At 31.7% G+C, this 25,334-nt stretch overlaps 2 protein-coding genes across 4 annotated transcripts in view; one reads left to right on the top strand and one right to left on the bottom strand.

The window, feature by feature from the left end:
- nenya overlaps positions 1-1,274 on the bottom strand; it is a 230,590-nt gene extending 229,316 nt beyond the window's left edge. Inside the window, exons 1-2 of the mRNA XM_072521700.1 lie at positions 1,061-1,274; positions 880-1,001 (exon numbers count right to left, since the gene is read on the bottom strand). Of these exons, the coding sequence (XP_072377801.1) occupies positions 880-1,001; positions 1,061-1,169 (231 nt within the window). The 5' untranslated portion in view covers positions 1,170-1,274. The remainder of the gene's footprint in view (positions 1-879; positions 1,002-1,060) is intronic.
- A 232-nt stretch (positions 1,275-1,506) lies between these two features.
- Positions 1,507-25,334, top strand: part of Ocrl (Oculocerebrorenal syndrome of Lowe) — a 120,723-nt gene continuing 96,895 nt past the window's right edge. Inside the window, exons 1-2 of one of the 3 annotated variants that reach the window (XM_072523107.1) lie at positions 1,619-1,876; positions 1,947-2,127. In XM_072523107.1, coding sequence (XP_072379208.1) covers positions 1,805-1,876; positions 1,947-2,127 — 253 coding nt within the window. In that variant the 5' untranslated portion in view covers positions 1,619-1,804. Of the gene's footprint in view, positions 1,560-1,618; positions 1,877-1,946; positions 2,128-3,190; positions 3,216-25,334 lie in introns of those variants that run through there. The other 2 variants (XM_072523109.1, XM_072523108.1) reach the window with 2 other exon arrangements.

The following is a 25,334-nucleotide window of genomic DNA, read 5'->3' as shown; positions in this document are numbered from 1 at the left end:
TTACAACTCCAGATGGAAGAGGTTCAAAGGGGAATCAAAGGAAAGGGAAAGGGAAGGAGGAATTGTGGAATAAGAGTATCATCTGCCCAATCCATAAAAAGGGCGATAAACTTCTCTGTCAAAACTATAGGGGAATATTCTTGCTGTGTTGTGGATATAAAATATTTACCAGTATACTTAACCATAGGCTACAACCCCTCGCAGAGAAGATCATATGATAATACCAGCAGAATAATTTAGACAAGGAAGATCATTGACCAACTATTTACGGTTAAGCAGGTCTTGAGCAAAGCCTGGGAATATGACATGTCTGTCTATAATATTTTCGTCAACTTTAAAGAGGCGTACCCAAAGTTTGGAGAGAGTATCTATCATAAACTTTTTTGCCGACGGGCACTCTAACTACTACTTTCTAGACTAAATAAAGATTTTTAAATTGTTTGTGTATGTTTTGAACATGTTTTATAACTGTGTCCAAATTTTAATTTTAAATTAAACCTAATAAACAAGGTAAAATTTTACTTTGATGTACCACTGATTTTATAATAAAGAAGTCTTTCAATTACTTAAGTATTATCTAATGTTTTTATTCTTTATGTAACTTATGTGTCTCATGCCTAACTTTAAACCCAAATTTAAAGATTAGATGTAACATGATAGTTTAAGTTTATTTTGATTAATGTTAGAATGTGTAAAGGTAGGATGTATCTAAGGTAAATAGTATTTAAAATATGACTTAATGTAATAATGTTATTAGTGTAGGATATAGAAAAGTAGAAAGAGGAATGTCTGTAACTAACTATACATCGTCAGTTACTAAATAATATCAACAGGTAGCTAGATATCTAGTATTTGATAAGAATATTGCTAAATGCTTACCTCTAATATTTTCTTAATTTGTATATCCAAAGGTACAAAAAATGGTTGAATCGAACTATTCATATCGTTTCCAATAGTTATAAAATTACTAGATTTTTCACAAACTAGACATTTGGCGTCACCTTAAAAATATTATAACCATAAATGCATAACTCCTAATAATGATGTAGATAGAACTTACTGACTCGTTTGATGCACGTTTCACAAAATATATGAGAACATTCAACAACATACATTTTCATTTCTGGTTGATATTTTAAAAAACATTTGTTACAATGTACCCAGTCCATTTTTAAAAATTCTAGGAATTTAAAAATTTAAAAATTAATGTAGTTCTTTAGCGTCCTCTCTTAAGTAACTAGAGGAGATGTCAGTATTTGACAGAATCCTTCCATATTGGGAGATCAAAGCCATCTATAATAACAGAATAATGCATAATAATAAACATGCAAGCCAATTTTAAAAAATACATAATCACCGAAAAAAACCATTTTCTTTGATTTTTTATGCTATTTAAAACCTACCAATTATTTAAAAAAGAAACTATTTAGATTAATTTATATGGCGCCATCTTTTAACAATAAAGGGAACTAAATTTGAATGGGAAGTAAATTTGATATCAAAAATATTATCTACCCATTGATTTTTTAGTTTTTCAAAAGATAAGCATACTTTTTACGGTAAGTAATTAGAATTTCCCTTAAATTCTGTTTTAAATAACATAAATTATACAAATCTTTAAGATAATTTATTACTTTTTTTAAACTAATTAGTGACTTTTATCAGTTGCTGGTAACTGGTAACACTGAACACTGTTAAAAAATCGATGACAAATTTAGGTTATGTTTATGACATTAGTAACAAATCGCCCTTTATTTTTAAATTTAAAAGTAAATATTTACATAAAATGAATTGAATTGATATTATGTTAGCCGTTCATAAAGATGTTGTGAATATTGTGCAAGCTAAGTTCTTGTCTGCTGAGTTGGTGAAAAGTGTATCCTTTTAAAACCTTAAAGAAACAGCAACAGTATTTCATGATTGTATTTTTCTTAATAGTCATACAGATTCATCTAAATGTTTACACATTGGAGGAAATTTGGCCAAACGAAAACCGCATTTTGGCTTTAGTTGAATACAATAAGTCATTTGCTTTATTTGTACTAATATCATCTAAACCTAGACCTAACAGTATATCTGATCTTTCTATTGAAACTGTTACTCCTATTGATGAATTTTTCTCTTGTAGTAAGTATTATTTCACTTCGATATTAAAAATTCCGAATTGAATATAATCATACTTAATTATAAGCTTAGTATCCAATACTTACATTTTCTTAAAATCATGTAAAAATAAATTTAAGTCTCATCTGTATTGTTTTGCAAAATGTTTTGTATTGTATTGCATTTACATATCTATTATTTATCTATTATTAAAGTATTAACCTTAAGTCCTTCAATATCAGAGATTCCTTCTTGATGAAATTCATTTCGTTATATCCAAATATATTAATAGTTATATATCCAAAATTTTTATATAAGAGATTGGTACTAAATTTAGAAATGATATCCATGTGTGAAATATTTAAGTTACTTAATTATGTTAAATTAAGTAGTTACACTCTAATGTTAATTTTATTGCCCATTATATCACACTAGAAGATATACAAACAAGCATTAATAGTTAACACAAATGAAAACATATTTTAAATGAAGAGAAAGTATTAAATATATGAAGCTAAATGGTTTAAAAGACCAGTACTTTGACTTTTGAGTACTTTTCGTCTTCTTTCATTTTCTTCTATTGATAAAATAGTTTTTGAAAACTTCTTTTCTTCAACTTTAGTTCATTGCTGTCCAGTTTTATAATTTCTCTATATGTTTATTATTAGGCAGGTTATTAGGCTATGTGTTTAAACTGTCTGTTATTAGACAGGCTGTTAGGCATTAATTAGTACCTCACACGTAGGTCAATAGTCCCTACATTAGCTTTACTGCTGGGCATTTGATTTTTTCTCTCTAATGAAACAGATAATTTTTTGTATTTTTAGTTCAATGTTAATGAGTGTTAAGTTATTGATGATATGTCTGTCTGTCTCCATTTTTAAACACAAACCTCTGGCACCTTGAAAGAATGGACTGTATAATGTAATGGTTACAAAGGACCTTATTTACAAATACAAAGAGGTGATAGTAACAGTCTAAAATTAAAAATTAGAGCACAACTTAAAATGGTATCAAGGACTCTCTTAACTGCAATTTTCCATTACATTTATACTTCAGTGGTTTTACATTTCCTTTGTTGTTAAAATTGGGTTAAATATAGATGATAGTTGGTAAGTTGGGTTAAATATAATTTAGAGAATTTCATTCAAAATTCGTCTAATTATTGAATAAATTGAAAATTTAACCATTGGTTTATCATTGTTACATCATCATGAAATAGTGCATTCTGTTACTATATTCAGTACAGTTTAAATAAAAACATGTGAGGAATTCAAATGATTATAATCATATTATAGATTTTAAATATATAGACTATAAAAATGCTGAGACCCTTTAACTTTTAAATATAAATATGCACTTTTTAAACGTAAATTTACATGCTGAACACCCTGTATATTTTTAAAAGCTGCTTTACAACCTGATCTCAGTAAACTATATCATGAAGGCTCTATTACTCAATACTGTTTGTTCATGTTAAAAATACAAAATCTTACACACATCAAATATTTACAAAACCTCAATTAAAATTAAAATTATCTTGTAAATATTCCTGTATTGAATCAAAGGAATTTTTTCTTAATATTTTTTTAATTTTATTTTCAAATTTATTTTAATACAAGTTTCTTATATTTTCAGGCAGAACATTAAAAGCATTTTATTGTCAAATACCCTGGTCCATTTTGACACCTTTTCAAACGCCAATATGCTGGTATCATATTCTATTTATGCCTAGTATTGTAACCTTGCTGATCTTCGTGACTTCTATAAGAATTGGTATTCCTCTTCATAAATCAAAGGTTTTCTAGAATGTACAGTGCTTGTACAGTAAGAATTCCCAATCTTTCATAATCTTAACGGCAGGCTTCTATAAACCCCAAACCACCAAGGACCCTCACTGCCTTTCTCTACAGACCAAATGCCTTGTGAGTGTTAGCTGCATGATAGACAAGGATAGAGTATGAAAGATGTGAGTGGAATATCGAGTGATGTGTAGTACATATAGTCTCCAGTGAGTCGCATTTTGGAAGATTTCTCAAAATAAAGAGATTTTTATTTAGCTTTTTGTATAAGTTATTAATATGTGTAATTTTGGGTCCAAAAGAACTAAAAATTCAATCTTGCTGACTCCAGCATTCATATCAACCACATCTCCCATTGTGAAAATCACTTGTTTAGTTTTATTGTTATTCAGAACCAACCCATTTGCAGCAAACCATTGCTCACTCATATGCTGTGCCACCATAGAACCCTCCAGCACATCTTCAATATTATCAGCTCAAAATGCCACTGTAGTGTCATCTTCAAAGAGTATGTACTTAGCCTTATTTAGCCTTTTTTGAGATGAGGTTGTTAAGCAGCTTCTAAAACATAAAAATGTACAGGCATAAAAAATAAGATGATGGACTATGCTAGACTTACATGAATAACTCTCTACATTTAAATGTATGTTTAAAAAAAGCATATTTGAATTTAAAAGTTAACATGTCACAGCGTTTTTTATAATTTTCTAAAATATGGACACAAACAATTTTATTCCATAAGTGTATATACAGTGTCTCAATTTTAAAACTTACAATGGACTGTATCTCACGAACAAAAGCTGATATCGAAAAATGCTTGAAACTGTTTCTAGGATAGTGAGGGGGAACTAAAATGACATGAAAGAAAACTTGCCTCATCAAACCCCTAGGCCCCACCCACCACAATAAAAAAAGATTAAATTGCAAATCCCTACTTGTGATACATCATTGAAAAGACTATAAAAAATTATATCCAACGGTATAAATAATAATTATACAAGGTGAAGCAATAATTGTGAAACTTTGGCTTAAATGGAAAATTTATTGAGGTTTTTGTTAATTCTGTTGATGACCCTGTATAATTATTGTTTAATAATTATACAGGGTGTTAATATCAGCCGGCTTACTATGACTTTTGTATTTGTAAGGCTATCTACCGGACTATTATTTTTAATGATAAGTGCCAGTCGGAATATTTTTTTGTTAAAGAAAAACTTAATTTGCCGTTGTTGCAAAACAAATTGAAAACATCTGTCTTTTGGGTTCTATCACATTCAATAATTTTTGGTTTATTTGAGAATTTTAAATGTCATTAGTTTTCATCATTTGTACGATCGCTACTGTCATTCAGCTGTAGTTGTCACGATTGTTTACTGTATACCTCAACGCGTGAAGATCATTTTCATATTTGCCTCCCACAACCAGTGTTATTTACAAACAGCTCAAATATTTTATGAAACGCATCCGAATAAAAATGTAAATCACGTGTACGTCCGCGATTTAATTGAAAAGTGTAGAGAAACGGGATCAGTGCAAAATAAAAAAGGGTTGGCTCAAGATTACTGAATGAAGCATCCCAAATTGAAGTCCCTGGAAATTTTGCAATAAAGCCTACTGCATCAACACGTCAAGTATCCGCAATGACAGGACTTTCACATCAGTCTGTTAGAAAGGTGTTGAAATTACATAAATTTCACCCGTACAAAACAAATTCTTCAAGAACTAGCCGATGATGATCCAGACCGACGAATTGAGTTTTGTGAACTCATGACTGAAATAATTCGCGTTGAATCGAGACTGTTAAAAAATATTTATTTTACTTATGAATGTACTTTTATGCTGAATGGTAATGTAAATAAACAAAACTATCGGTACTGGAGTAATACGAACCCGCATCGATTCAGAGGACATTTATTTCGATATGCTGGAAAACACCATCGAACCTTTTATTGTGCATGAATTAGAAAACCAAAGGGACACTCAAGGCAACCTAGCTCTAGACGAAGATTTGCTGCACTTCCAACAAGATGGAGCACCTCCTCACTATGCAGCTCCAGTTAAGCACTGGTTGGATACTAATTATCCGAAAAAATGGATTGGAGGGAGAGGTCCTATTAAGTGGCCACCGGGGTCACCAGATTTACCGCCACCTGACTTTTTTCTATGGGGTTACCTCAAGTCAGTTGTTTATAAAACTTAACCTGCGTCACTTGAGAAATTGCGAGAAAGAATTACGCAAGCATGTCGCGTTATTACTAGAACAACATTTGCCAAAGTTCGTGCAGAATTTGAAAGTAGGCTGTATTATTGGTTACAATACAATGGAACCCACTTTAAGGATTTAGTTAATTGACATTTTTAACAAATTTGTAGTTCAACAAAAACCTCATTAAATTTTCTATTTAAGCCAAAGTTTCACAATTATTGCTTCACCCTGTATAATTATTATTTATACCATTGGATAGCATTTTTTATAGTCTTTTCAATGATGTATCACAAGTAGGGGTTTGCAATTTAAACTTTTTTGGTTTTGTTGAGTGGGGCCTAGGGGGTTAACGGGGGGTCGTTTTAGTTCCCCCTTACTATCCTAGAAACGGTTTTAAGCATTTTTCGATATCAGCTTTTGTTCGTGAGATATAGACCATTGTAAGTTTCAAAATTGACACACTGTATAATTTCAAAATTTCACCCTGTATTATTTATAATAGACCTTACATGATATAGTTTGTTGAGATAAGATTGTTAAGTAGCTTATAAAAAGATACAGGGTGTTCTATTAAAAATAAAGATTATAGACTATACTTTACTTGTGTGGATCACCCTGCACATTTAAATTTATTTTTAAAAAGCGCACATTTATATTTAAAAGTTGATGGACCTCAGCGTTTTTTATAATTTTTTAAAACAAGGGCATAGACAATTTTATTCCATAAGTGGGTTCCACACTATGTGTTTACAGTGAATTGTTCTTTAGTGCTTTGATTTTAAGTCAGGATTTTCAATTGTTACCGTTTGGTGCCAATATTATAGTTCTGCGATAATTCGCAAGTATTGTTAATTAATTCCAGTTGTTTTCAGAATTTCGATCATATTTTGATGGTTAACACAGTCAAATGCTTTTCGATAACCAATTAAACATTCATATACATCTACATTCACATCTCTGTATCTTCGTGTTAACACATTTAAGGCAAAAATGATTAGGGGCACATTTAAGTGTATGGATGATTCTGAGAAAAGTTTTAAGGACATTAGACGTCAAACTTAATATTTGATAATCATCAGATTGTGAGGAATAGATTTTTTTTTGGTAATGTTACGAATTTTAACTGTAGCGTCTGATGATAGTTTACCTGTGTTAAGTAAATATCTTATTGAATATGGCTGTTATCAAGTCAAGGCTTTTGCTTTAGTTGTCTGCAATTAATTTAAGTACTTCGACATTGATATTGTCTGGACCGGTGCTTTTCTGTTTTTCTGAGCTTTTACTGTATGCATAACTTCTTCTTTGGTTATTTCTGGACCTTTTTTATTTATTCGATAATCTGTTGATGGTGGAGAACGTCTATCTTCAAAAAACGTCTGAATGTAATCTTTCCCTTTCTCCAGCTTGTCTTCTGTACCTATAATTATTTCGTTGATTATTATTTCTCAATATTGTAGCTTGTCTCTTTCTGTGTCTACCTGTCAATTCTTTCATTTTTTTATACATTAAAGTGTCGAATATTTCCTAATTTTCCAGATTTGCTTGTATTCTATTGGGTTTGTTTTATGGTTTACTCTTACATCTATGAGGTCCATGATCACTTGCGTTATCCATTTTTGTTTCCTGTTGTTTTTTTTGAACCCGATGTCTGCTTCTTGTATCTTTGTTATTTTCGTTTGTAGAGCAGTCCATGTTACTTTAACGTCTGTCTGTAATAAGTTCTCTATCGTTTCTATTTCTTTCTCAACCTTGGTACTTTTTCATTTTTCCTTTCAGGCTTCTTCAATTGCGAGATTTCTATTTTTCTTGTCACTTTTTCCCTTTTAACTTTCAGAAATCTTTTTAGGTTGAGGTTTGGTTGGCTTGGTTCCATAAATTTTCATTTGAGATTTGATTAGGCCAAAATATACAAAATGATTTTTCAAAATTCATTAAAACTTGAAATTCGTGTATTGTGGGTACTGATATCTTCCACGTTTCACAGAAATATAGTAATACAGCTTTTACATTTATGTTAAAGATTTTTAATTTCGTTTTAGTTGGATAGTAACAATCATTTAGATCAGATGAAATTACATAAAATGTTTAAGAATTTAATGTAGTTCCAATCTGCACAAAATGTTAAGAATTTATGAGGTAAAACAGTACTTTTAATGACAATATAAATGAAATTGTATACTTTTTACGTTCTTCTTAGAGTGTCGTCTACCTACGGAGGTTGGCAATCATAACGACTATTTTTATTTTTCAACTTGCTGCTCTAAATAAGTCAATCGATCTGCATTGATACTGAAATGATATTTATTTAACTGTTGTCTTTATTCAATTTATAATGTCTTTATTAAAAGGTTCTTATTTTAATTTATTAAAAAGCACGATAACTTATATTAATTTATTTATCACTAAAAATACATAATTTATTTAAAGGCGAGCGTAACAATTAAAATCGCGGCCGCGGGTCTTCAGAATTAACTAACTCCTTCAATGAAAAATCCATTATTATATATGAAACCACAACTGGCCTAGAATTCAGGAGAACCCCTCTGATTTATACTAGAAGGTCATCGTCTGACCGGTTTTCTTTCTGCCAGCTGGTAGAATTCTCCCGTACAATCTACAACATATTAGTGAATAAAAAAACATGTTTACAGGCTTTTTAAATATGACTCATATTTTTACGTAACAATACCAATCACATATATTTTTCAACCAAGAATTCTGCCTTTTACCCACAGATCTTCCTTGAATCTTTTCCTGTATTATGAGTCTCAAAATTTCATATTTTGTACAAGATTTGATCATTAATCTGTTGTAAATAATCGGACAGCTGTTTTAATTCCCTCTTTGCCCCTACAAAGTTAGAGCGATTCTCTGAGTAAATATTTGATGATTTTTATGTCTGCAGTAAAATCTGTGAAGGTCAGCTAAAACGGCTTCAATACTTAAAGAACTAATTAAACCCCTCCCATTTATATGTTTTAAAAGGCCAGCGTAATTCACCTCTGTAATTGAAAATGGTGTTGAACTAACAACCCATTGCACAGTTAAGTTTCCCATTAATGGTTTTATCCACGTTAGTTTTGAACATTACATTTGATTTTTAACTAATAATTTTGTTAGGTACATTCCTGCAATAATCCAAAATTGTTAAAGAACACTAGCTAACAAGTTGTGATCCAGCATGTTATAAATTTGCAGGCTAATGAGTGAAAAAAAAAGATTTTTACTAAGTAGAATAGTATGTTTTCACTCTTAATACGAGGTTTGTCTTTTTAGTTTTTAAATTTTCCGACACAAATGTAACCTCAATCGTTTGTTGACATAAATCGAGAGTTTCATTGCGATACAATAAGTGGTATAAATACAGTGACTTTTTGAAATTACCAAGTTGGTCGAAACATGGATCTTAGCCGAGAACATTTTCGAGCAATAATGTTTTACAATTTTCGGAGAGGATTATCCCAACAACATCTGGCTGAAATGGTTTCTATATTTGGGAATAAAGCATCACACCAGTCAACTATTTCCCGCTGGTATTTCGAATTTCAACGTGGTCGCTCCAGTCTCAGCAACGAATGCAGGCCAGGACCACCCAAAACAGCCGTCACACAGCAAGACATTAATGCGATTCGTCAGCTAATTAAGGATAAGCGCCATGTAACATACCGGGAGATAGAGGCATCTTTGGGCATTTTAAGGACCTCGATCCAGATCGAAGATTTCAAAGATCCTACATGAAGAACTGGGTGTTACGAAGTTGGTTTTCTGTTAGATCACTCATTTTCTCACAGAAGAGCAAAAAGTTGTTTGAGTCAATTGGTGTCGAAAAACATTGGAATGGATCAACAAAAGAGGCTTTAAAAAAAACGTTTGTAGTATTGTTAGTGGCGATGAATCTTGGATTTACCTCTCGAACCGGAATATAAAGGCGAATCCGCTGTGTGGGTGTTTCACGATGAGGAAAATCCAACAAAAATGATACGTCCTTGAAGTGTATTAAAGAAAATGGTCGCAACTTTTGTGTCAAAATTTAATCATGTGGTAACAATTGCTTTAGAAGATCGAAGAACGGTGACTTCTGATTAGTATATAACCGTTTGTTTACCAGAAGTTATCGCGAAACTCAGACAGGCGAATTATCCTACATCAGAACAATGCAAGTCCTCACACTGCCTAAAAGACAATATAATTTTTGGAGCTTAAAAACATCGAATTGTTAAATCATCCATCGTATAGCCCCAACCTAAGTACCAACGACTTCTTCACGTTCCCAAAGATCAAGAATTCAATGTGTTGTCAGCGATTCCAGTCGCCAGAAGAAGCCATCGATGCCTTTAAAACAGCGTTTTTGCAGGTGTCAACTGAAGACTGGAATAACTGTTTTACCAATTGGTTTTAACGTATGCAAAAGTGTATCGATCTTGGTGGGACATTTGTGGTCTTCCTACTGATCGTCTTCATATTGAGGTGCCGTCTTTACTACTCTGTTTGTTGTCATTCGGCTTATGTGATCGTTCCATTCTACTCTTCTATTTCTTACCCAGCGCTTGATGTTCTCCACCTTGCATCTACGTCGTATATCTGTATTCTAGCTCTCTACCATAGTGTTTTACCATCAATTTTTTCATCTATTCCTTTCATTTACCATCAAGTGTTTTCATCTCTGCGGTTTCTAACATCCTTTTTGTCTTCTATGTCAGGTCGTGTTTCTGCCGCGTATGTCATTATTGGTCTGATGACTGTTTTTTTAAGTTGTGCCTAATATTTCTTTCCCGATATTTTTATTTCTCCATATTGTTTCATTCAGGCAAACTGCGGCTCTGTTTGCTCTATTCACTTGATCTTACTCATGAATATTCTTTATAATAAGATGAATAACCTCATATACCACAATTGGCTACAGTACTAGCGGTTATAACAACAACTGACTTCTGAAAAAAACCATGTTACTGTTTAACTTGTATGTTAAAATTGGATGAGATGGATTTTTTCTCCATACAATATTTGGCATCAACCTGTCATTTGAATGTAAACTAACCATTATATACATTTTACTAACATATAAAACCAGTGCGAATTTATGCTCCTTAAACCCCAATAAAATTTCCATATCATTATGTATCGCTGGACCAGCATAGTGAATGTCCATTACCGATTTTCTATTACTGGATAGTGCAGACCTATCAAATACAACTCTAGTCATTACACTTTCACTTTTACTCACCCCATCATGTGATTGAATCTGAATTATCCAAGGTTTTAAAACCTAAATCCTTATAGTCAATCATAAAATCGATATAATCCATTTTATACTTTAAACCCTTTCTCGAGATTTAATAATCTTTTAATCGCCATATGTTTAGAATCACCTAAATCTGAAGGAGCTTTATTCCAAAGAAACATTACTATAAATTGTCCTTATAAGTTCTAGAAACGTTTTTCTAAAATACCCTTTGCATAAAATTTCTTCTTCAGAGTCTAAAGTTACACTTTTTAGTTCTACAAGAGACTAAATCTTTGTAATTCATTTTCAGACGATTGCACTGAGAAATGGCATTTAACTTTTTGTGAAGGATTTAAAATCTTTCGTGTCATAAGATAGCCAAATACTGTAGTTTGTGGCATAGCTTAATGTTTTAAGTTTAATCTGACTATCTTAAATAACATCCCAGAATAGACTAGGCATTTATTAGAAATATCAATATTATCAACAATATTAAATGAATCATCAGCCAATACCAAATTAGATCATATGTTCCAAAAATATCAAAGGTGCGTCCAGGTAAATTCTTATCTGTTATCTGTGACAGATCTAAACACTAAACAATCAATAATTGATGAAAGTTCGTTAAATCTACAGTTAATTCTTAACATTACATCTTAACATTAATTTTTTTATGTAAAAAAATAGAATTTTTTATGCATGAAAACAGTAATATTTTTGTAGAGATAAATCTAAATTTTCAATGATACTTTATGTTCCATTTGTTAAACATGATCTTAAATAATGGTATTTCTGAATATCTGAAAGAGTTTTAGTGCTATGAATCAAAACTTCAAAGATGTCTTTAAATTCTATCCAGGTTAAATAATCTGCATTTAAATTCGGAAGTGTAGGTAACCTTTTAGTCCACTGGAACCTTGAGCCAGGGCCAGAGATAAAGGTACGGGCAAGCCGGACGACTGCACGGGGCGCCGATATAAAAATAAACATAAATATTTTTTTTTACAATCAATCAATTTTTTTAGATATTATAAATTAAAATTGTTCATTTTTATGAGACATTGATTGAATAAATAATTATTGTAATATTATTTATTAGAAGTTTATAAGAAAACTATTTGTACAGTCAAAATTTATAATAACTCAACAAAAAATAGATTAATCGACAAAAACAAAAATTTACTAATAAAAATAATGAAACTTAAGAATTTTTATAGCTTTTATCACACAAGATTGATGCAGAACAATGCTTTTTAATCTCTAAAAAGTTTATTTGGAAAAAATTTGCCTGACTGGCGCGCCTGTCATACGCCTTAAACGCCATTTTTGAGTTTTTGAAGTTTTTTTGTTGTTTGTTTGTGTTTATATGACTGCGGATACTTAATCCATTCGCCAATCTTACAATTTTTACTCATTTTTTCATTAGTCATTGTTTCGTATACAATCTTATCCTAAATCTGTTACTAGTATTGATCTGCAATATAGTTTTTTTTTTTTGTAATTTGTTGCTAGTTTTTTTTATTAGGTGCTTTTTAGTTATTTATATATAAAATAGGTGATGAGGTCCTTAGAGTTCCACAGCAAACTCTTCTGCATCTATCTACTTAATTCAATAGCTACTTTACTGTGGACTGTCCAAGTTCTTCATTTTTTCCCTCTTTTTATTTTTATTTTTTTTATTTATTATTTATTTCTTATATTTTTTTTATTTTATTTTTTTTTATTTATTTTTTTTATTTTTCTTTTTTTATTATTATTTTTTTATATTCTAACAAATAACAAAGAAATAAAAAACGTTTTCGGAATGTAAAATCCATCATCAGTGTAACAAAGTGCACATGCTATGAGCCACTAAAATATATGGGTGAAAACCATTTAAATGTTATAAATTTACAAATATGTTACATTATATACTATTAAAACATTATATACTACTAAATAGGATGTTTAAGTTACCGTTGGAATTGGTAACATGGCAACGTATGGCTCTACATCGGTTACTTGGTCCTGAGACCAAGTGTCTTCGAGGACCTGTTGATAACAACTGTTGATACCCGTTTGGGTATTTTATTTAAACAAAGAAATACTTACTCTATATTTACAATTACAATTTAATATCTAAAACATGTTTATACAATAATCTATATAAAACCTTATTAGATATAAGAGAACAGTCCAAAATTTTATATTGTAGATTACACATCTGACCACAAGTACATTGTGGACTATCAGCTAGATTCATTTTAAACATATATGATGGTGTTAGACAGTGGTTAAATCTCATTCTGCATATAGTTCTTGTCATATCCTTTGTCGACTCAATTTTAGAAAACCAAGATTTATCCGTAATATGGTTTCTGATTGCTCTGTAATGGTTTCCTGTATTTATATTCTCATTAATGTACCTTTCTTTCCATTTTTTCTTAAGCTCTTTGCATATGTTTGATTCTATATCTCTAGACATACAAAGATAATGAGTTAATACTCCTTGTGTCACCGCGTTTTTGCCAATTCATCTACTATTTCATTTTCAGTTATTCCACAGTGGCTTTTAATCCATGCTAACTTAACAGTTTTGTCTTGTTGCTGAAGTTCTTTAATTTTATTTATTATGTATAATTCAATGTAATTTATTTTGATTTAGGATTTATGACACTAATTTTACTTAAAGAACTTTTGCTGTCACTATAAATTATAAACTTTGAATGATTTATATTAGATAAATATTTTAGTGCTTCCACTATCGCTATTAATTCAGCTGTGTATATGCTCATGATGGAATTGAGTTTAAACCTTTTACTGTTTTTATTATTGTTATCCCAGTATGCACATCCCACACCTTCGATACTTTTGGATGCATCTGTATATAGCATATAACAATATTTGAACAATTGTAAACTGTCAGATATAAACATTAATTTCCTTAAAGATAAAGGTAAATTGCTGTAGTCCCTTAAGAAGTATACCTGAACTTGTTCCAGAGTGTTAAAGTCAATATTGTAATTTGGGTTTATGTCATATTTATATAGTTGTTTATTATATATTGTCATTTTTGAATAGAAATCTACTATATTTAGAGTTTTCTTTTTTATCCAATATTTTTCTGTTAAGTGTGCTAAGAACAGCTGGTGTATTTTGGATATTTTACTTGACTTTTTCTCGTACAATCTAACTAAAAGTCTGATGCCAAATTTTTTCGTCTTATATCCATTGGCATTTCACAGCATTCACAGAGTTTTCGAAGTATAACAGTGGTAATTAGCATCTACTGTCGCTGTCAATATTATTTTATTTAAAAATCATAATTCGTTGAAATAATTTATGTATGATGAAAATAATACAAAAATATCAAAAAGTGGAAGTATTAGATTTTAATAATATCTAATATCATACGCAGCTGAAACAATGTACCTCGAAGATAAAGATGAATAAAAATTAAGAATATTCGAAAGGAAAATCTTCAGAAGAATTATGGGCCCGATAAGAATGGAAAACGGAGAAGTGGGAAGAAGAATGAACCATAAAAGAAGAGACATAATGAAGGGAGAAGATATGGTTAGATTTATTAAAGTTCAGTGACTGAGATGGCTGGGACACATAGAGAAAAAGAAAAACGACCTACTGTTTATGAAAGTTACCAGATGGAAAAAGAAAATTGTAACGAAAACCAAGTCATACAACAAACTTTGATAATACACAAGAATAATGCAGAGTGATTCACCGCAATAAGCATCAGAGAGCTCTAAGATATAGATGTGGGTCAGTATTATGTATTTTTTATAGTTTCAAATAATGCACTATTTTAAAAAGCAGACGATGAAAGAACCGACATAGGGAATCTAAAATTGCATGCCACGAGATATTGGTTCATTTACACAAGAACCTTTCGTGAACTGGTTCCTTATACTCAAAATACGAGTAAATAAAGATATAGAAAAGACAGTTATGATTTGATTTCACGTATAGTACCTCTACAATTCGCTTATGCGTATTTCGTCCTAGCGGGACTTATCAGAGCGACTGGGTAGAAACCCTGAACGTGAAATCAAATATTTTCCGCCAAAGGAAGTAATAACAAAATAACTTCATACAGACGCACACGGTGTCATCTAATAATACAACAAGAAGTAGAAATCTCAAGATTTCTAGGTGTTCGAAACAAAAATTCAGGTTTTTGCCTAAATCTGTGCCTTCTACAATTTTCAAAACAAGCAAACGATGGATGTACAGACATGAGGAATATAAAATTGCATTCCACGACATATCGATTCATCTAAAACCTTTCGTAAACTGGTTTCTTATTCTCCAAATAGTAAATATAGATATAGAAAAGACAGTTAAGATTGGATTTCCCGGCAGTTAAAAATTGTTTTTTGTCCGAGGCGCTCAAAACTCTAGATCCGGCCCTGCCTTGAGCAGTTATGCTTTTTACAAAAAAAAATTGGGACTAAAATCAGCTGAATTTTTTTAAGATTACAATACCTCCTCTTTAACAGATATTTAGCAATCGATAAATTTTTACGGAAAATATGATTAAAATTCTTTCTCTGTTCAAGCTCCGCTTCAATTACATCAACACCACAATTTAATTCTTTTGATTTGTGAACATCGTTAAATTCTTTTCCATTACTTTAAATATGTTGAATATTTATTCCTATTTCTGAAATTATATTCTCAGTTAAATTATTAATAGAGAGTGATATAAGAGATTCTACAAATTGTACAAAGGTATCTAATCTTTTTGAAATTATGACCGTTTCCTGTAAATTCTACTGATTTCATAGTCGTCATATTTCTAATTTAACCTGCAAATCTTTTTTATTATTCCAACGTACAATTTATAAATAAAAACATATTCTATACACAAACTACTTGGAAGAGATTTTTATCTAAGCAGGCTTCTAGATAAAAACAAAAAATTTCAAATAGAAATCTAATTGTTTACCATATTGTCATTCTCATTTATTTAAGTCGTAAATCAATCAATCAAGAAGTCTAAATTAATATTTAACAAAAATAAATGACATATCGGTATAGTTCTGCAAGTCAGAAAATACATATAGCTATCAGGAAGTGAAAAATGTCACATTTCTGTTCGCCAAATTAATAACGCTAAATTATACCCTGAACCACACCTTTTTTAACATGGAACTACTTCGGATGTAATTACTGTTTTCGCAAATAAATTCTTTTCTAAATAATTGCGGCCCGAATGATAAAAAACCACGGCATCTAGACAGAATGGGACCATCGAAAAAAAAAACCTAATTAGAGTAGTCTGTGGAATACAAATTTTATTGTATGGATGGATTTTAGCAAGGTATCCTAACTTATTGTTTACCATTTTTTATTCAAAATTTGAATAGAATCTGTCTATAAACAACATTTATATTGATAACGATCATAACATAAATGCATGCACTGACATTTATTTGATTTCAAGTGTCACTGATAAGTATTTAAATTTAAATCCACAACCTACTACGATTTTTTCGATGGCTCGTTATAATGGTGACAAGAGTGAGATAGGGTTGCAAGAAGCAGAAATACAGCTCGAAGACATTGAAGACGACATTCCAATAGAGGAAGAAGTCTTCAAAGTAATAAAAAAATTGAAAGAACACAAAACTCTTGGAGCAAATTTCATTCCTTCTGAGCTTTTAAAACATGGCGCAAAAATCTGACGTATTCTATATGTAGGATGATATAACTGATTTGGAAGCAGCTAAAACTACCAGAAGAATTGAATGTAGGCATAATTGTACCTATTCACAAGAACGGAGATCAAACAATCTGTGACAACTACAAAGGAATTACTCCACTAAACGTGACCTACAAAATATTGGCCTATATTCTTTACGATCGACTATCGGGATATTGTGAAAACATAATAGGCAAGTACCAATGTGGATTTCATAAAAAAACCCAACGATCCATCAAATATTCCTTCGAAGACTAGATTTGGGAAAAACATATGAGTTTGGAATTGATACTCACCATCTATTTGTAGAGTTTGGATGTGTTTATGATAGTGTAGAAAGAAATCAAAATATACAAAGCCACGGTAGAATTCAATATCCAGTACACTTAAACTTGGTGAAAGCAACCATCTCAGCAGTCAAGTGTAAGATTAAAGTGCAGAATGCATTCTATTAAACATTGCTCTAGAAAAAACTATCAGTGTAAAGATGGGTAACACACTAAATTTTTAGGTGTTGATACAGCAACACTGGCGCAGTTTATTGTATCAACTCAGTGTGTCAACACTATTGTGTCATATAACACAGTAAGCCATTGACACTACGTGAAAGTTTGAAACCTTCCCTAAGCTGTAACATCTGTTTTGCATTTACTTAATAGCTGTGCGAGACTGACCGAGAGTTGATCTTTTCACAAATAAAACCTTTTTGAGAACAAAGCACACAAAGGGATAATAGATCAGACAGGTTAAAAACTCAAAATGTGTTTGTTGATGTTTGATTGATGAACTAGTTAGATATATTGCGACGTTGTCAGTTTTTTGACAGCAGTCCGAGATTTGGCGAATGGATATACCATCACTAAAGTTAAAAAATGATGTAGTTACGCGATGGAATTTCACATTTGATATGATTAAGAGAATTTTACAGATGAAAAATGCAATCATATCAACATTGGCAGTTTTAAATAGTTCAGCTACAGAATCTGTTGGGCCTTTACAAAACGAAAACTGGACTATTGCTGAACAGTCCATTAAAGTTCTGGAAATTTTTAATTTAGTTACAACTGCCATAAGTTCCGAGCAAAAAGTTAGTGCTTCGTCAATAATATTTTATTACAAACAAATTACGAAACACATGAATTCATTTGACATAAATACAATGATGCCTCAGGTTCAAAATATGGTAAAAAATCTGCAATTTGAACTAAAACAAAGATTTTCAGATATAGAGGAACATACTTTAATAGCTGAAGCAACAATCTTGGACCCCATATTTAAAAAAATTGGTTTCATAGACGAAAGACAATATCGCAAAGCAGTAGAGAATTTGTACGGCAAGGTAGCCAACACAAAATTACCCACACAAAAAGAAAACGAAGAGGAAAATATTGAACAACCAATTCAAAATATACCGTATAAGGAAGGTCTACTTCTAAATTTATGAAAAGATTTTGACAAGAAAGTTCAACAGCACCAACAACCAAGCAAGCATTTTAGCGAGAAAAGATAGCTCCGGTATATCCCAGGATCCTCTATTGTGGTGGCACCAAAGGAAGCACATTTACCCAAAATTATACCAAATTATGAAGACTAGGCTTTGTATTATGGCTACATCTGTCCCCTGTGAAAGGATATTTTCTAAAGCCGGACAGATAGTCAACGAAAAGCGAGAGAGATTAAAGACGGATAAAATCTCTCAAGTGATTTTTTTAAGTGATAACTTAAACAATAACGAATAAGTAGGTGTATATTTTTTTACTTTAAATTGTTTGTTTTGTTGCGTTAACCTAGATTTAGGTTTTTTTATGTAGGTATCTTTATTCTTTCTTTAGCGTTTAATATCTCTCCACTGATTTTTAAGTTAACTATTATTATTTAAACTATAACAAATTTAAACAATATTTAAACATAATTTAATAACAATTTTAATTTAAAATTTTTTGTTTTTGGTTTTGTTGTTTGGACCTAGATTTGAAATTTTATTTATTTGTTTTTTTTTATAATACAGTTTTTTCTTTATTAATTATTTTATCTGCATAAACAGAAATATATTCAAATTTATTTTTTAAGATTTAAAATTATCTGTAGACACTGTAAAAATATATAAAACGTGGCAACCAGGTAAAATACAAAATAGTCAACGCAGTTGAAAGACACTGTCGTTTCGGTGAGATTCGAAAACTTTAAGCCACAACTTTCGTGTTCTGTCTCTTTTTGTTGTATCGTGTATTAAATAGCACTATTGTGGTGAATTGCATTGCTCGGGCCGGAAACACTCGGGGTGTTACGACACTGTTACTGTGTCATGACACTTTATTGTCGCGGTGTCAATACACATGACGCACCGTAAAGTATCAGCACAAAAGTGTCATATCACACAGTGTTACACATGACTATATCAGTGAATCTGGAATAACAACAAGAGCAACAATTATTAATAGTAAGAAAGGCGGACCTGGTCCACTCGTTAAAAGCAACAGCAAAAGGAATGAAACTACAGGTTAATACTAGTAAAACGAAATAAATGAAAGTGACAAATTATATGCAAGTAGAACAACACGTAGATCTAACGATTGGAACATATACCTTCGAAGGCGTAAGAGAGTACTGGCAAATAGAGCATATTTTAGATTATAAAAACTTTTAACAACAAGTATAGTCACAAAAAGCACGAAACTATCGATTGCAGAATTCTTATCAAGCCCGTTCTACCTTTTATAGGCGTGCAAGAAAACTTGCATCACGCATCCGATATAATTTTGAGCTTTACCGCCTTTATAGTGAACCTGATATTACTACGTCCATCAAAAAATAGGCTGCGGTGGCTAGACCATAAAGAGTGAATAAACGAGATGGAGCCGCCGAAAGATATTTACAACCAAAGAGCGGATGTAGTGAGAGGGAGATGTAGACCCAAAGTACGATGTAAGGACCAGATGAAGAAGAGAGTGTTACAGTACAAAATTTGAAAACCTAGGCCAAGGATAAAAAGGAATGGAAGCTGATCCTGGAGGAGATCAAGACCCACTATGGGTTGTAGAGCCAATTATGGTGATGACTTTACATAATGGTTACAAAGGATACAGTGGAGTTTATTTCCAAATACAAATCAGATGATACTAATAATCTGAAAAAAAAAAATCAGAGCACAACTTAAATATTCATCCAAATTGTTCTTCCACTTTTCTTCGAGCTCGCGCTCTCTCGCTTAGTTGAGTAAATTATAATTGTTCAGCATCTTTAACTTCTCCAGTTTTATCTCCGAATTAAATGGCTAACTAAACAAGAGAATATCGAAAAAGACGATATTTAACATAAAACTAAATAACGAATAATAAAAGCAAAAACGTCATTCGTTATGACAAATTTTCGAAACCTAGACGATTAGGCACCATAAGTACAAGTGGTTGAATGGATCAAACTATATTTTGTAATTGGTTTCACAGACAGTTGGTGCCACAAGTTTTAGAGCACATTGTTTAGAGATTGAAAACACGTTTTCATGCTGCAAAATTTATCGGTCCGAACATTCGATTTATCGAGTCTCGGCCCAAACATACAAATCATCATTTTGGTCGTTTTTCCTATATTTTCACTGTTCGTGGTGGTAATTGTACAAATTAACGTGGAGAAGAGGATGAATAACATATGATTTGGCCACTTAACTATATGTAAATAATTTCTAGATCATCATCATCATCACGTAGCGCTACAACCCTGGGTGGGTCTTGGCTGACTGTACAACTTTTTTTCAATTTGTCTTCCATCAACCTAGGGTCAAATGGAATGTTCATTTTCCGGAGATCTGCTTGGATGTTATCTCTCCATCGCGTTCTGGGACGTCCGAGTGGTCTTTTGCCTGTGGGAATCTCCTCCCATACCAGTTTTACAAGTCTCTCGTTATGCAGTCTGTGCACGTGGCCTGCCCATCTTAGTCTCTGTGATTTAATCTCTTGGACAATATCGGCGTCATTGTAGACTGCTTTTAATTCGATATTGGTTCTGATCTTATACTGGTGTGTGGTGATGTCATGGTGAGGTCCGAAAATGTTTCTAAGTATTTTTCTTTCAAGGCGTCTGAGTTTTCTTCGTTTACTTTGGTCATGGTCCACGTTTCGCATCCGTATGTTATTACAGGTGGATTTATAGATTTTTATCTTTCAACTTCTTGTAAGATTTTTTGATTTTATGAGCTTATCCAGTGCGAATAGACAGCGGTTCGCAGATTGGATTCTGTCCTTTATTTCTTCAGTAATATCGTTGTCAGCTGTGATTACGGCCCCCAGATACTTAAAACGTTGTACTCTTTCGAAATTGAAGGTGTTGACCGTCACATTTTGTCCTATTGTGTCTCTTCGTGTCGTTCTATTTATACACATATATTTCGTTTTCTCTTCATTAATCTTCAGCCCTACTTCACTTGTTGCTCCTTCCACCTTGTTGAAGATATCTTTCGTGGATAGGATGGAGTCTCCAACGAGATCTATGTCATCTGCATATGCGAGTAATAGCTTGGGATCTTGAACCGATAGCAATTCTGTTTTTATTTCAGCCGACCTCATGACTTTCTCTAATACAAGGTTAAAAAGTAGTGGAGATAACGCATCACCCTGTTTGAGTTCACTGTTGATTTCAAAGCTGTCAGATAGTTTATTATTTACACGTACTTTAGATATTCCACCCTCCATACAGAATTTGGTCATCCGAATGAGTTTCTTTGATGTTGAGAACCCCGCCATGGTATTCCATTCTTGGCTTCTTTCTACGCTATCATATGCCTGTCGAAAATCTATGAAAAGTTTGTGTATGGGTCTGTTATACTCCCATCCCTTTTAATAATTTCTAGATGTTGATCGTAATATGTCCAACCTTGACTATAATGTAGAAAATATTGTTGGCCATGGATGTGGTTACGCGGGTCGCCTTCTCGGTGTTATTTCACATAGATGTATGATGCTATAAGTGTGTCACATTTAGCTCCTAGTAGGTCATAATTGTGAATTTTCCCTTTTGAGGGTAGTAAATTTTTGTTGTCTGTATGCGTCTCCTGGATAACAAGATGTCAATCGTCTTTTCGCATAAGATTCTTTAAAGGCGCGGGCATTTAGCTCTACTAACGCCTTCTATAGTGAGTTGGCAAACTTTTATTAGGCTTGGTCAAGTTTTTTAGACAAGTAGTCCTGAGAAGGACCATTTGGTTCGATTTGAACAACCATTTTATGGTTGCGGGGACCAAGAGATTTCAAATGACCAAAACACAAAAATTTATATAAAGACCAGAGAAAACAACTCCTAACTTGCTATTGCTGTTTTTGCAATCAAAACATATATGTAGAGGTAGTGGATTTTCTAAACGACTATGATTCAAACATGCATAAAGTACAAATTTACGCTTCGACCGTACAAATTTTTAGAATTTCGGACGAGCCGACGCGTAGATATTTACAAGGTCATATCCGCTTAGAAAATCCACAAGCTCTATTAGTTAATCGTTACTAACTTTTACAATTCTGAGATTAACGGTTGAGAATTTCAGTTTATCTTATTTGAATGCCTTGAATTTTGATTTCTGATTAGGAATTTTAGTAATATAGACATGGAACAATTGCATGCTATGATTTTGTTGTAAAATTGAATTTTTCGTGATACTTACTTTTGAAAATACTTTGTGCTTTTAGTTTTAACAAACAGGTAGTATTTTTTTGCCACTTTTGTACCAAAGACTAAGACTTTTTGTTCAGGACCCTAGGACTTTCACTTCAAAAAAAGCAAAATAGTATGAGATGTTTTGACCACAAATTTAATAGATTTTTTCTTACACCTATGTACAAAGTTTTAATACTATGGTACCTCTCCTTTAATAAAACAGTGTAAAAATATGAGAAGATATATTGACTATAAATTTCATGGCTATCAAGCAGAATATGACAAGAAGATCTATTGACTCCAAATTTAATAGGGACAATCCTTACACTAAGAGTGATTTTCGTGCTAAATTTCAATACCCTAGGAGTTTTACTTTAATAAAAAACATGAGAATATGAGAAAAAGGTCCTAATTAAAGAGAAATTAAATAAAATATACCAAGAGGAATCTGTGTTACAAGTTTAAATATTCTAGAATTAAAAAAAAAAGTTGTGCACTAGGCGGTACTGTAGACTAGCGCAAAGCTTCATACAATGTTTCTGTATTTTTAAATTTTAAAAAAATTAAGAATCATTTCAAAAATCATAATAACAAATTATGGTCAGTTTTGACATTTTATATACTGTAAATCAGGATGATATGGTGAACAAAAAAATTAAGTCGTGTAGAAGACAAGAAATTGTTTATTTAAACGAAATAAAAATACAACAACAATGTCATAGCTTCTTTAAGAGATTACAAATGTTTGAAAAAAAAAACAATATTTATTTTTATTAAATTCACCATTTCATCCATGCATAAGGGTGAAGTGGCGAAGGCACTTGGGGTGAAATTGTGATCTTACTTCTCCTGCTTTTTACAACATATATCACACATGGATTCATATTTTGCACAGTCTTGGTGCTGCCAACGTTGTCAGCTAATACATTTGATCCAATCCACGTCCTTTTTAGTGTATTTGTATAGTTACCTACCCTACACAACAACAATCTTTATCGTCCACGTCGTCATCATCGTCTTACAAGTGGATATCCAGGCGATGAGTTGGATTCGGTGTCAGTGGTACACGCTTGTCGTTTCTTAGGTTGCTTGGTTTTGGTATTTCCTTTGGTAGTCTCTTTGGTTACTGTTTTTTCTTTGACCTTCCTTTTAGCATATGGTTCACTCTTCACTGACTCAATTGTTTTGATTTTTCTTTTCCTGTTTCGTAGATTAGCGATGTTTTCTGGAAAATTTAAAATCTCAGCTAGAGCTCTAGAATTCTTCCTTACAAATGTAACTTTATCTAGGATAGTTATCGGCGAAATATGATCCCGGAGTTTCCCAGGAGTTGTTTGACATTTTTATGTTGCCACTGCTGTTGTTTTTTTTTTGCCAGTGCAAATAATCTGGTTGAGGTGAAGTAGGTCTATTTTCACGTCGCTCGTTGTTTTTCTTTTGTTGATCTGAATCTGATGTTAAAAAGGCATATTAGGAGATATCATCAGGATTAAACGGGATGTTTCGTGTACTTCTGCACGTCAAAATTATTGAGCATTGGAAACGATTTTGCACTAATTACTTACGGTTTTTTAAACGGGGCTGGTTTTAACAACGTGCTCGCTGCGTAAATAATAATAAACTGTCGGCATTTAGATTTACAGAGACATCTGTGTGCCGGGAAAATAAATAGAGCATTTCACCATTTCACCCGATTCACCATATCTCCCTGAATTACCTTACCTAACGGCCACCCCAACGTTAGGTACACAAATAAACTATTCCGCTGTGACTGTATAAATATGAAAATTTTTAAAATGTTTTACTAATTGTATTTATATGGAAGTGTATTTATATGAATTTATGAAAAAATAAAAAAATATTTGATAGTAAATTTAATTATTAGACAAACTAAATAAGATGTTTAAAAATAACAAGTTATATTAACAAAGTCGGAAGAGTAGGCGGTACTGTACACTAGCGGGAGCTTCATACCATGTTTTCTGTATTTTTAAAATGTAAATAATATATTTAAAATTAAAAGCAATTTTGTTATTTATTTATTTTTTATATTTTAAAAATTCAATAAATTATTATGTTTTCTAGTAACGGCTCCTGTTAACATATAACAAAGCATAGAAGCATACGTTGTTTACTTGTGAAAAACCTGTTAAATGCATACCAACTATTAATTAATAATAAAATATAAATAGATATCATTTGATAGTAAATTTAATTATTATATAAATTAAATATGTTTAAAAATAATAATTGTATTTATATGAAATTAAAATTTTAAAACTAGAATAATTTAAACATATGATTCAATGGAATCGAATGGAATCTTTTAGTGGCAGATATTCTTGGAATTTTTTACTTCTCATTTAATGTCTATATTTTGTTAGTTATTTTTCATGCAATTTTTAATTTAAACCTGCTTAGAGTAAATATATGACGACTAGAAACGCATTGATCGAGAGTAGTGAATCGATGTCAAGAACCGTTATTCTATGCCGCTACTCTTGACGACGCCTTCTCGTGGCGCTAGTTCCGTGACGCTTGTCCCAGCATTTTACTGCAGAGAATAAAAGTAATACAACGCCAGTATAGAAGCTTCGTTTCAAAAAACTATATCTCAAGAAGACATTTTGACTACAAATTCAGTAGGGTTCC

The sequence above is a fragment of the Diabrotica undecimpunctata genome, chromosome 2, assembly GCF_040954645.1.
Source record: "Diabrotica undecimpunctata isolate CICGRU chromosome 2, icDiaUnde3, whole genome shotgun sequence".
NCBI lineage: Eukaryota > Metazoa > Arthropoda > Insecta > Coleoptera > Chrysomelidae > Diabrotica > Diabrotica undecimpunctata.
This window is presented reverse-complemented; position numbering and strand designations above follow the sequence as displayed.